This window comes from Salmo trutta, chromosome 34, assembly GCF_901001165.1.
Source record: "Salmo trutta chromosome 34, fSalTru1.1, whole genome shotgun sequence".
NCBI lineage: Eukaryota > Metazoa > Chordata > Actinopteri > Salmoniformes > Salmonidae > Salmo > Salmo trutta.
Window position 1 is genome coordinate 32599753 of NC_042990.1, and position 14660 is coordinate 32614412.

At 43.1% G+C, this 14660-nt stretch overlaps 1 protein-coding gene across 5 annotated transcripts in view; it reads left to right on the plus strand.

Annotated features, from left to right (window-relative positions):
• Positions 1-14660, plus strand: part of LOC115174042 (alpha-catulin) — a 93675-nt gene that overhangs the window by 44349 nt on the left and 34666 nt on the right. For all 5 annotated transcript variants that reach the window (XM_029732656.1, XM_029732658.1, XM_029732659.1 and 2 more), the window contains exon 3: positions 12570-12757. In XM_029732656.1, the coding sequence (XP_029588516.1) occupies positions 12570-12757 (188 nt within the window). The remainder of the gene's footprint in view (positions 1-12569; positions 12758-14660) is intronic.

The following is a 14660-nucleotide window of genomic DNA, read 5'->3' on the forward strand; positions in this document are numbered from 1 at the left end:
CTCTGATCGACCACTATCCAAATGCGCTACTGTTTTTCAGCCAGGGGCTCCAAAGGCATCATTCACCGTTTTGCCACCTTCTGAGAGCCTATGGGAGCCATAGGAAGTGTCACGTTACAGCAGAGATCCTCAGTTTTCAATAAAGAGAGTGTAGAAGCCCAAGAAATGGTCAGATTGGGCGCTTCCTGTAAGGAATCTTCTCAGGTTTTTGCCTGCCATATGAGTTCTGTTATACTCACAGACACCATTCAAACAGTTTTAGAAACTTTAGGGTGTTTTCTATCCAAAGCCAATAATTATATGCATATTCTAGTTTCTGGGCAGTAGTAATAACCAGATTAAATCGGGTACGTTTTTTATCCGGCCGTGCAAATACTGCCCCCTACCCTAGAGAGGGTAAAAACATAAAAAATGGCAATACATATCGTATTGGCACCTAAGTATCATGATAATATCGTATTGTGAGTTCCCTGGCAATTCCCAGCCATACTATATAGTACACTACTTTTGACCAAAACCCCATGTGAGCCCTGGTCAAAAGTAGTGCACTATATAGGGAATAGAATGCCATTTGGGATGCAGGCTAGGAGTCCAACTGACAGTGTTTTTGGGGTTGTTTTCATCATAAATAAATTATTTAAAAGTTGTTCTCTGCCTAGACATCACTCTGCTATCAAACACAACCGCACCGGAGGCATCCAGAAGTAGGAGGCTTTGTTGTTTTTGTTCCTTTATGAGTGAAGTTGAGCTGAAGGCTAAAGTGAAGTGAACAGAGTTACTGCTGCTCTTGCCTGAGGGGGGAAAAACAGAGACAGTGAAAAGAACAGTGCGAGTCAGGTTTGGAGAAGTACAGAGCTGGGATGGGAGGAGGAGAGGGAGAGAGAGAGAAACCACTTCTCCAATCTTTTTGGCTCTACAACAAAGAACAAACAGCAAAAACATATACATGATCAAATACAAATCTTAGAATCAACTATTAAAGACTTCCAGAACCCACTGGATTCTCCAATTACATTGAATGAACTACAGGACAAAATACAACCCCTCCAACCGATAAAGGACTATTGTGTGATGGTATCCTCAATGAAATGATCAAACATACAGATGACAAATTCCAATTGTCTATACTAAAACTCTAACATCATCCTTAGCTCTGGGATCGTCCCCAATATTTGGAACTAAGGACTAATCAACCCAATCCATAAAAGTGGAGCCAAATTTGACCCCAATAACTACAGTGGGATAGGTTTCAACAGCAACTTTGGGAACATCCTCTGCATTAACAGCAGACTCATACATTTCCTCAGTGAAAACAATGTACTGAGCAAATGTCAAATTGGCTTTCTTCCAAATTACCATACAACAGACAGCATACAGTTGAAGTCGGAAGTTTACATAGACTTAGGTTGGAGTCATTAAAACTCGTTTTTCAACCACTCCACAAATGTCTTGTTAACAAAATATAGTTTTGGCAAGTCAGTTAGGACATCTACTTTCTGCATGACACAAGTAATTCTTCCAACAATTGTTTACAAACAGATTATTTCACTTATAATTCACTGTATCACAATTCCAGTGGGTCAGAAGTTTACATACACTAAGTTGACTGTGCCTTTAAACAGCTTAGAAAATTCCAGAAAATGTCATGGCTTTAGAAGCTTCTGATAGGCTAATTGACATCGTTTGAGTCAATTGGAGGTGTAGCTGTGGATGTATTTCAAGGCCTACCTTCAAACTCAGTGCCTCTTTGCTTGACATCATGGGAAAATCAAAAGAAATCAGCCAAGACCTCAGAAAAAAAATTGTAGACCTCCACAAGTCTGGTTCATCCTTGGGAGCAATTCCAAACGCCTGAAGGTACCACGTTCATCTGTACAAACAATAGTACGCAAGTATAAACACCATGGGACATCGCAGCCGTCATACCGCTCAGGAAGGAGACGCGTTCTGTCTCCTAGAACGTACTTTGGTGTGAAAAGTGCAAATCAATCCCAGAACAAAAGCAAAGGACCTTGTGAAGATGCTGGAGGAAACGGGTACAAAAGTATCTATATCCACAGTAAAACAAGTCCTATATCGACATAACCTGAAAGGCCGCTCAGCAAGGAAGAAGCCACTGCTCCAAAACCGCCATTAAAAAAAGCCAGACTACGGTTTGCAACTGCACATGGACACAAAGATTGTAATTTTTGGAGAAATGTCCTCTGGTCTGATGAAACAATAATAGAACTGTTTGGCCATAATGACCATCGTTATGTTTGGAGGAAAAGGGGGGGGGGGGTTGCAAGCCCAAGAACACCATCCCAACCGTGAAGCACGGGGGTGGCAGCATCATGTTGCGGGGGTGCTTTGCTGCAGGAGGGACTGGTGCGCATCACAAAATAGATGGCATCATGAGGCAGGAAAATTATGTGGATATATTGAAGCAACATCTCAAGACATCAGTCAGGAAGTTAAAGCTTGGTTGCAAATGGGTCTTCCAAATGGACAATGACCCCAAGCATACTTCCAAGGTTATGGCTTAAGGACAACAAGTCAAGGTATTGGAGTGGCCATCATAAAGCCCTGACCTAAATCCTACAGAAAATCTGTGGGCAGAACTGAAAAAGCGTGTGTGAGCAAGGAGGCCTACAAACCTGACTCAGTTACACCAGCTCTGTCATGAGGAATGGGCCAAAATTCACCCAACTTATTGTGGGAAGGCTACCCAAAACGTCTGATCCAAATTAAACAATTTAAAGGCAATGCTACCAAATACTAATTGAGTGTATGTAAACTTCTGACCTGCTGGGAATATGATGAAAGAAATAAAAGCTGAAATAAATAATTCTCTCTACTATTATTCTGAGATTTGCCATTCTTAAAATAAAGTGGTGATCCTAACTGACTGACTCCTACTTCAGGGAGTTTTTATTAGGATTAAATTACATTTTGAAAAACGGAGTTTAAATGTATTTGGCTAAGGTGTATGTTAACTTCCGACTTCAATTGTATTCAACCTGCGAACCATAATTGACAAACAAACCAAAACAAAGTCTTCTCATGCTTCATTGATTTCGAAAAAGCTATTGACTCAATCTGGCATGAGTGTTTGCTATACAAATTGATGGAAAGTGGTGTTGATGGAAAAACATACAACATTATAAAATCCATGTACACAAACAAGTGTGCGGTTAAAATTAGCAAAATAAAACATTTATTTCCACAGGGCCGTGGGGTGAGACAGGGATGCAGCTTAAACCCCACCCTCTTCAACATATCAATGAATTGGCGAGGGCACTAGAACAGTCTGCAGCACCCTGCCTCACCTTACTAGAATCTGAAGTCAAATGTCTACGGTTTGCTGATGATCTGGTGCTTCTGTCCCCAATCAAGGAGGGCCTACAGCAGCACCTAGATCTTCTGCACAGATTCGGCCAGACCTGGGCCCTGACAGTAAATCTCAGTAAGACAAAAATAATGGTGTTCCAAAAAAGGTCCAGTTGCCAGGACCACAAATACAAATTCCATCTAGACACCGTTACCTTAGAGCAAACACAAAACTATACATACCTCAGCGTAAACCTCAGCGCCACAGGTAACTTCCACAAAGCTGTGAATGAGCTGAGAGACAAGGCAAGACGGGCCTTCTATTCCATCAAAAGGACCATAAAATTTGACATGCCAATTAGGATCTGGCTAAAAATACTTGAATCAGTTATAGAACCCATTTCCCTTTATGGTTGTGAGGTCTGGGGTCCGCTCACCAACCAAGAATTCACAAAATGGGACAAACACCAAATTCTGCATGCAGAGCAGAATTAGGCCGATACCCGCAAATGATCTAAATCCAGAAAAGAGCTGTTTAATTCTACAACCACCTAAAATGAAGCGATTCCCAAACCTTCCATAATAAAGCCATCACCTACAGAGAGATTAACCTGGAGAAGAGTCCCCTAAGCAAGCTGGTCCTGGGGCTCTGTTCACAAACACAAACAGACCTCACAGAGTCCCAGGACAGCAACACAATTAGACCCAACCAAATCTTGAGGAAACAAAAAGATAATTCTTTCCAATGTGTCAAGTAATTAACAAAAAAACTGAGCAAACTAGAATGCTATTTGGTCCTGAACAGAGTACACAGTGGCAGAATACCTGACCACTGTGACTGACCCCAAATTATGGAAATCTTTGACTATGTACAGACTCAGTGAGCATAGCCTTGCTATTGAGAAAGGCCACCGTTGGCAGACCTGGCTCTCAAGAGAAGACCAGCTATGTGCAGACTGCCCACAAAATGAGGTGGAAACTGAGCTACACTTCCTAACCTCCTGCCAAATGTATGACCATATTAGAGACACATATTTCTCTCAGATTACACGGACCCACAATGAATTTGAAAACAAATCCAATTTTGATAAACTCTCATGTGAAATACCTCAATGTGCCATCACAGCAGCAAGATGTGTGACCTGTTGTCACAAGAAAAGGGCAACCAGTGAAGAACAAACACCATTGTAAATACAACCTATTTGTTTATTCATTTTCGTTTTTGTACTTTAACTATTTGCACAAATTTTATGTCACATTCGCCTAATACAACAGGTGCAGACCTTAGTGAAATGCTGACTTACAAGCCCTTAACCTGTTGGGGATAGGGGGCAGTATTTGCACGGCCGGATAAAAAACGTACCCGATTTAATCTGGTTACTACTCCTGCCCAGTAACTAGAATATGCATATAATTGTTTGATTTGGATAGAAAACACCCTAAAGTTTATAAAACTGTTTGAATGGTGTCTGTGAGTATAACAGAACTCATTTGGCAGGCCAAAACCTGAGAAGATTCCAAACAGGAAGCGCTCTCTCTGACTTTTTCTTGGCCTTCTTGATCCTCTCTAACCAAAACAGGGGATCTCTGGCATGACGTGACATTTTCTAACGCTCCCATAGGCTTTCAGAAGGCGCCAGAACGATGAATGGTGGCTTTGCAGGCCCTGGCTGAAAAACATTAGCGCATTTTGTAAGTGGTCGATCTGAGGACAATGAGACTGGAGGCGCGCGCACGAGCCGACACCATGTTTACTTTCTCTCTTTGAACGAAAACAACGACTCCCGGTCGGAATATTATTGCTTTTTTAGGAGAAAAATAGCATTCAAATTGATTTTAAACAGCGTTTGACATGCTTCGAAGTACGGTAATGGAATATTTAGACATTTTTTTGTCACGAAATGCGTCGGGCGCGTCACCCTTCTTTACCCTTCGGATAGTGTCTTGAACGCACGAACAAAACGTCGTTATTTGGATATAACTATGGATTATTTGGAACCAAACCAACATTTGTTATTGAAGTAGAAGTCCTGGGAGTGCATTCTGACGAAGAACAGCAAAGGTAATCAAACTTTTCTAATAGTAAATCGGAGTTTGGTGAGTACCACACTTGGTGGGTGTCAAAATAGCTAGCCTGTGATGGCCGGGCTATCTACTCAGAATATTGCAAAATGTGCTTTCACCGAAAAGCTCGGACATAGCGAGTGCATAAAGGAGTTCTGTATCTATAATTCTTAAAATAATTATGTTTTTTGTGAACGTTTATCGTGAGTAATTTAGTAAATTCACCGGAAGTGTTCGGTGGGAATGCTAGTTACATGCCAGTCACATGCTAATGTAAAAAGCTGGTTTTTGATATAAATATGAACTTGATTGAACAAAACATGCATGTATTGTATAACATAATGTCCTAGGATTGTCATCTGATGAAGATCATCGAAGGTTAGTGCTGCATTTAGCTGTGGTTTGGGTTTATGTGACATTATATGCTAGCTTGAAAAATGGGTGTCTGATTATTTCTGGCTGGGTACTCTGCTGACATAATCTAATGTTTTGCTTTCGTTGTAAAGCCTTTTTGAAATCGGACAGTGTGGTTAGATTAACAAGAGTCTTGTCTTTAAAATGGTGTAAAATAGTCATATGTTTGAGAAATTGAAGTAATAGCATTTCTAAGGTATTTGAATATCGCGCCACGGGATTACACTGGCTGTTGAGTAGGCGTCCCACTGGCCCAGAGAGGTTAACCAACTATGTATGCAGTTTTAAGAAAATACCAAAAAAAAAGTAAGAGTTAAAAGTGTGGAGGGAATTAGAGATTGCATCATCTGTGGAACTGTTGGGGCAGTATGCAAATTGGAGTGGGTCTAGGGTTTCTTGGATAATGATGTGAGCCATAACCAGCCTTTCAATGCACTTCATGGTTACAGACGTGAGTGCTATGGGTCGGGTGTCATTTAGGCAGGTTACATTAGTCCCTGTGCCAAAGAACACTATGATGGTCTGCTTGAAACATGTTGGTATTACAGACTCACAGGGACAGGTTGAAAATGTCAGTGAAGACACTTGCCAGTTGGTCAGCACATGCTCGGAGTACACTGCGGCCTTGTGAGTGTTGACCTGTTTAAAACCTCTTTGGGATAGGCGTGCCACTAGCGCCCGGCCTCGACGACATCCGGTAAAATTGCAGAGCGCGAAATTCAAAAGAGCGCAAAATTGCGCGCCCTCACCGGAGCGAGCTACAAACACTATAGCCAAAATGGGAGCCACTTAGAAAAACTACAAATTCTAGCTCGTTTTTCAAAAAACAAGCCTGAAACTCTTTCTAAAGACTGTTGACATCTACTGGAAGCCCTAGGAACTGCAATCTGGGAGATTCCTTTTATATTCCCATAGACAGCCATTATAATGAGTGGTGAGCCCAAAAACATTTTTTTCCCGTATGTATTCTCCTCGGGTTTTCGCCTGCTATATCAGTTCTGTTATACTCACAGACATTATGTTAACAGTTTTGGAAACTTTAGAGGGTTTTCTATCCAATACTACCAATTATATGCATATCCTAGCTTCTGGGCCTGAGTAACAGGCAGTTTACATTGGGCACCTCATTCATCCAAATCCATTCACCTCATTCATCCAAATTCACATCGGCTGCGGAGAGCGTGATCACAGTCATTCGGAACAGCTCATGCTCTCATGCATGTTTCAGTGTTACTTGCCTCGAAGCGAGCATAGAAGTTATTTAGGGCATAGTGGGATTTCTTATAAGCTTTCGGGTTAAAGTCCCACTCCTTGGAAGCTGCAGCTCTTTCCTTTAGCTCAGTGCGAATGTTGCCTGTAATCTATGGCTTCTGGTTGGGGTATGTACCTACAGTCACTGTGGGGATGACGTCATCGATGCATTTATTGATGAAGCCAGTGGCTGATGTGGTGTAATCCTCAATGCCATCGGAAGAATCCTGGAACATATTCCAGTCTGTGCTAGCAAAACAGTCCTGTAGTCTAGCATCTGCTTCATCTGACCACTGTTTTATTGACCTAGTCACTGATGCTTCCTGCTTTAATTTTTGCTTGTAAGGATATAATTATGGTCAGATTTGCCAAATGGAGGGCGAGGGAGAGCTTTGTATGCGTCTCTGTGTGTGGAGTAAAGGTGGTCTAGAGTTGTATTTTTTATTTTTTCCCCTCTGGTTGCACATGTAACATGCTGATAGAAATGAGGTAAAACTGATTTAAGTTTCCCTACATTAAAGTCCCTGGCCACTAGGAGCGCCCCCTCTGGATGAGCTTTTTCCTGTTTGCTTATGGCGGTATACAGCTCCATGAGTGTGGTCTTAGTGCCGGCATCGGTCTGTGGTGGTATGTAGACAGCTACGAAAAATACAGATGAAAAATCTCTCGTAGAGGTCGACTGATTATGATTTTTCAACACTGATACCGATTATTGGAGGACCAAAAAAAGCTGATATCGATTAATCGGACGATTTAAAAAAAAAATATATATATATATATATATATATTTTTTTTTTTGCATAATATTGTTGGGTAGTTTTTTATATATATATATATATATATATACATATACATATACATACATACATACATACATACATACATACATACATACATACATACATACATACATACATACACAATTTGACATTTGAAATGTCTTTATTCTTTTGGAACTTTGTGAGTGTAATGTTTGCTGTTCATTTTTATTGTTTATTTCACTTTTGTTTATTATCTACTTCACTTGCTTTGGCAATGTTAACAAATGTTTCCCATGCCAATGAAGACCTTGGCGAGGGAGAGAGAGCCGTTTCCCCCTCTTTCAACACTTTTCGTGGGAGGAGGATATCTACACCATGGCTATCAACACCCTTTTAGCCGAACAGTGTAATGTATTTTCAACCGGCTTTGCAACACTTATCCAGCGAAAAATAGCAAGATAAATATGGGGACGAAGCCTAAGTCCTGAAGCCCAATCGCAGTCTTATCCTGTTGATAAGTCCAAAACAAAATTTCACAGGGTAAGTATTTAGACCCCCAACACAGGGGATAATAGGTTTGTTTGGGAGAAGCGGCATGTTTAACAATGTCTTTAATCCCCCAGTGTGCTGATTTGAAAAGGGCTAAGCCCAGACAAAAGAGAGCTGGTGGGAATCGTCAGCCAGAGTGGTCCACTGGCCAATTTATTCCTTCCACTTCTATCTGCCATTTTCGTACCTTCTATACTCTATTGAGAATCTGAAAGAGAAAAAATGTACTTTTCCCTCTGTCGTTTTGGAACGGAATGAAGTTGTCTTCTCTGTGATGAAAAGAAAAAGGGAAGGGAGGTAAAGCTTTAAATCTGCAGGAAAGGATTGATGGCCTCTTAACATGTAGCCAGAGGGAGGGAGAGACTAAACGGGCCTCCTCCAGCGCAGGCAGGGAGACGGGCAGGAAGGGAGAGTGGCAGGCAAAAATGGAGGCAAGCAGGGAGGCAGACAGACAGGCACGCAGGCAGCATAATTAAATAAATAAGAAAGGTGATTACATTACTTTAATTTGGTGATCTCCATCATGGGGCGACATCGTAGATAGGGGCCACTGAGGCAGAGTTGTTGGTTTCAGTCTGTTCTGCTGGACCAGCCCAAACAAATTAATGTCGCTAGCTGAGTTTTTAGGAGGCAAATACTGCATTAAGAGTTTTGGATAGTCAGTGTTTAAAGGGGCCCCGGCCCTGTATCTTTAACTGTCCAAGTCAGTGCAACCTGCAGGCTGTAGACTACATAGCATCACATTCACCCTGTTATAAGACTATCTTGGTGGTAAGGACTTGTTACAAGACTCCACAGTTTTTAACGAAGTCAAGTGTTCACCCCTTTCAAATACCAAGCAGCAGAAAACAATTCCCAATGAAAGAGAGCTTAGTGATAAAGAGACATGGTGAATAAACGGAGGAACTAACACACCGTCAGCAGTCGGGCCTAGAACAAGAATACAACACTGTTGTGAAGCAACACTATAGGGGAACACTTATGCATACAAAGCCCTCCCTTTGGCAAATCCAACCACGATGCCATCTTCCTCCTACCGTCTTATAGGCAGAAACTCAAACAGGATGTACCAGTGACTAGAACCATTCAACACTGGTCTGACCAAGCGGAATCCACGCTTCAAGATTGTTATGATCACGCAGACTGGGATATGTTCCGGTCAGCCTCAGAGAACAACATTGATTTATACGCTGACTCGGTGAGTGAGTTTATTAGGAAGTGCATTGGAGATGTACCCACTGTGACTATTAAAACCTGCCCTAACCAGAAACCGTGGATGGATGGCGGCATTCGCGCAAAACTGAGAGCGTGAACCACCGCATTTAGCCAAGGAAAGAGGTCTGGGAGTATGGCTGAACATAAACAGTGTAGTTATTCCCTCCGCAAGGCAATCAAAGAAGCGAAATGCTGGTACAGGGACAAAGTGGAGTCACAATTCATCGGCTCAGATACAAGACGTATGTGGCAGGGTCTATAGGAAATCACAGACTACAAAAACAAAACCAGCCACGTCACATACACCGTCAGGCTTCCAGACAAACTAAACACCTTCTTTGTCCGCTTTGAGGATAATACAGTGCCACCGTCGCGGCCCGCTAACAAGGACTGCGTCCACAGACGATGCAATCGCCATCACACTGCATACTGCCCTATCCCATCTGGACAAGAGGAATACCTATGTAAGAATGCTGTTCATTGACTACAGCTCAGCATTCAACACCATAGGACCCTCCAAGCTCATCATCAAGCTGGAGGCCCTGGATCTCAACCCTGCCCTGTGCAATTGGGTCATGGACTTTGACGGGCCGCCCCAGGTGGTGAAGGTAGGAAACATCTCCACTTTGCTGACCCTCAACACTGGGGCCCCACAAGGGTGCATGCTCAGCCACCTCCTGTACTCCCTATTCACCCACGACTGTGTGGCCATGCACACCTCCAAACTCAATCATCAAGTTTGCAGACGACACAACAGTAGTGGGCTTCATTACCAACAACGACGAGACAGCCTACAGGGAGGAGGTGAGGGCACTCGGAGTGTGGTGTCAGGAAAACAACTTCTCACGTCAACAAAACAAAGGAGATGATTGTGGATTTCAGGAAACAGTAGAGAGAGCACCCCCCTATCCACATCGAAGGGACAGCAGTGGAGAAGATGGAAAGTTCCTCGGTGTACACATCACAGACAAATTGAAATAGTCCACCCACACACAGTGTGGTGAAGAAGGCACAACAGCGCCTCTTCAAGCTCAGGAGGCTGAAAAAATTTGGCTTGTCACCTAAAACACAGACTTTTACAGATGCACAATCGAGAGCATCCTGTCGGGCTGTATCATAGCTTAGTGTCACAGTAAGGCAATTGCACTGCCCACAACCCCAAGGCTCTCCAGAGGGTAGTGAGGTCTGCACAACGCATCACCGGAGGCAAACTATCTGCCCTCCATGACACCTACAGCACCCGATGTCACAGAAAGGCCAAAAAGATCATCAAGGACAACAACCACCCGAGCCACTGCCTGTTCACACCACTACCATCCAGAAGACGAGGTCAGTACAGGTGCATCAAAGCTGGAACCGAGAGACTGAAAAACAGCTTCTATCTCAAGGCCATCAGACTGTTAAACAGCTATCACTAACTCAGAGGATGCTGCCTACACTGAGACCAAATCACTGGCCACTTTAATAAATGGATCACTAGTCACTTCAAACAATGTCACTTCAAACAATGTCACTTCAAACAATGTCACTTCAAATAATGCCACTTTAAATAATGCCACTTTAATAATGTTTACGTATCTTACATTACTCATATGTATATACTGTATTTTATACCATCTATTGCACCTTGCCTTTGCCGCTTGGCCATCGCTCATCCATATATTTATGTGTACATATTCTCATTCACCCCTTTATATTTGTGTGTATTAAATAGTTGTTGGGAATTGTTAGATTACTTGTTAGATATTTCTGCACTGTAGGAACTAGAAGCACACACATTTTGCTACACTCGCATTAACATCTGCTAACCATGTGTATGTGACCAATAAAATGTGATTTGATGGAGGGGGATTCTGGCATAACATCACCATGCTCCATGCTTATTCCGGAGCCTATTCTGGGGTTCAGCAGCATTCTTTGTGAGCCAGGCTGAATGTTTCAGCTGGTTTGGGGCATTCTGGCATCGACAAGGGGCTGTCGGATGCAATCAGTACACTTCCTTTTGGAATGCAAGCCAACCCAAATAAGGAGGCCAACCATGTATCCAACATAATTCAAGTCTCTCTCTCCTCCCTCCTCCCTCTCTCTCTCTTCTCTCTCTCTCTCTTCTCCCTCCTCCCTCTCTCTCTTCTCCTTCCTCCCTCTCTCTCTCTTCTCCTTCCTCCCTCTCTCTCTCTTCTCCTTCCTCCCTCTCTCTCTCTTCTCCTTCCTCCCTCTCTCTCTCTTCTCCTTCCTCCCTCTCTCTCTTCTCCTTCCTCCCTCTCTTCTCCTTCCTCTCTCTCTTCTCCTTCCTTCCTTCCTCTCTCTTCTCCCTCTCTCTCTCTCTTCGCCCTCCTTCTCTCTCTACTGCCTGAGACTGTTATGGTGCTTAAATATTTGTGTGTTCATTTTCCTTTTTTAGCCTTTTTCCTTCGCCCACCTAGGGTTGTTTTTGGAGTTTCGTGAACGAACTTCGACCCTCCAGTGTACCAGCCACTTAGATTGAAATGGCCTGGTCATGCCTCTCAGAGGGCCTGTAAATTGGGCCCTGGCATTGGCTGGCATCACATTGCTGCAGTTCCACCGGGCTGAAAGAAATCCCTGTGTGCCAGCCTCCCTGTCCAGGATGAGATGTTCCTTCTGGGGTTCATGGTGCTGCTGTTGACTGACAGGAGGGTGGGCACCAACCATGGGAAGGGAACCAAAGGGGCTTTAGCTAGCTAAACATCTCAAACAAACCGAAGCTGAATTCTGGATGTCACTTTTTTGAACACATTTTTGGATAATGGGGTTTCCATGAAACACTAAATGAAGAGCTCTCCGGCAGGGTTGTTTGGAAACACAGTTATCACTGTGAAGCAGTTTGACCAAGTATTAGAAAATGGAGATACAGTGATAATTTACATGGTACCTCTGAAAATGTTGTATGGTGTTTGTATGCTGAAAATTCCTATAGATTTGATCCTCATCATCACCCCCACCATCATCACCATCATTCTCTACCTCCTTTTGTCCTTTTTGTCCTAGGGGATGCCATAGCCAAGCTGACAGATGTTGGGATGCCGGTGGCCACCCTTGTGGACGGACGCAAGACAGTGTTCAGTAACAGGACAGGCATGGTGAAGGCCGCCCGCATGCTCCTCTCCTCCGTCACCAAAGTCCTGGTCCTCGCAGACCGCGTCGTCATCAAACAGATCATCACCTCACGCAACAAAGTAGGTACCGATTCCGACCACACAGTGGGATGCATGCACACCATAGACACAATATACATTTCGATATAGGGCCATAGATGCGCACAGACACACAGAACAAAGTAGACACACACACAAACCCACCAGTGGCAGTCTGTGCCATCTTTTTAAGATGAGGCAGGACAATTAATATGATTTTGTTTATGAGGATGGCCTTATTTCCATTACAGCATATTGGATGAGTGTCATTCATATTCCATTCACCCAGCTTAATGTAAGATCAATAGGTTTAGGCTACTACATGAGTCACGTGTTCCCTATACCCATCACGGGGTTGCTACAATCTAGCCTATGAATGAATATTTACAATGTAGGTGCACAAGTCGAGAGAAATTTGAGTAATCAAGGTGACAGACATTGACACATTCAATACCTCCATGCACAATCTTACCTGCATCTAGCTGATCGAGGGTGTAATCATTTGTCGACAGTTGCAAACAAAACTTTCTATTGGACAACTTCAGGTATGTTTACCCCCCGTTCCGTTTGCTTACCCCCCGTTCCGTTTGCTTACCCCCCGTTCCGTTTGCTTCCGTTAAAGAAATGTGTTTCAACAGAATCGGTAGAATAAATACACCCCTGATCACACGCAAACACCGTTTACTTTCATAGCAGCCACATACAAACAGCATGATCCCTTTGATCGTTCGGATAATTCCTTCTCGCATCTACGCGCTCTCACCTTTTCCATTCGCTTGTGGACTTAAATGCACAACACATCAGCTGTCTGTGACCAGGCAAAAAAAAACTTTCCAAGCCAAACCTTCATATCATAACCGCTACACACAGCTTACATCATTGTCACCATATTAGCTAACATCAAGTCAACATATCTACTACAACTAATACATTAGTAACCCCACTACAATTAGTACCCCCACTACAATTAGTAACCCCACTACAATTAGTAACCCCACTACAAGCAGTTTAGCAGTTACACCCATGGGCCCCGGGGGCAATAAATTAATAAAACCAAAAGCTTACCAGAGTTCCAGTATTGGATAGCCATAGCCAGCTAGGTAACATAGCATCCGTCTCTGTTTAAGCCAGGTGTTTGAGTAGGCTAAACTAGATGGCTGCATTTGCTAGCTAAGTGAAAAATATATGAAATATATAGCTCTCTCCTTGTTTCTTTCTCTCTCTTTGAGTCAACTACTCACCACTTGGTATGTACTGCAGTGCTAGCTAATTGTAGCTTGTGCTTTGATTGGGTGGACAGCATGCCAGTTCATGCTGCAAGAGCTCTGATAGGTTGGAGGACGTCCTCCGGAAGTTGTCATAATTACTGTGTAAGTCTATGGAATGGGGTGAGAACCACGTTTAGGTTTTATATTGAAATCAATGTACCCAGTGGAGGGCGTAAACTAGCTGTCCTCCGGCTACACCATGGTGCTACCCTACAGAGTGCTGTTGAGGCTACTGTAGACCTTCATTGCAAAATGGTGTGTTTTAATCAAGTATTTGTTGAACGTGAATATATTTAGTATAGTGTTGTCTATAAATTGACTTTTTTTGTTTCACTATTTTTATGAAATTCACTGAGGAGGATTGTCCTTCCCTTCCTCCTCTAAGGAGCCTTCACTGATATAATACACACACAAAGACACAAATGCCCAGCACTGGCGACTCCATCCAGTCTTTCAGATCTTATCAGAGCTCCATGATATAGTACAGGAGAACTCCATCCTCTGCTGCTCTGGAGATAATGGAAGAAGCACATTTAGCATTTCTCTACCTGGTGCTTTCAGGAAGAGGATGTACTCACACTTACACACAGGGTCCTGGGGGGGTAAGGGCCTAATCCCGTCTAGTCAAGTAAGGCCTGTTTGGACAGACGGGCGACGGGGCTGCTCCCATTACTGGC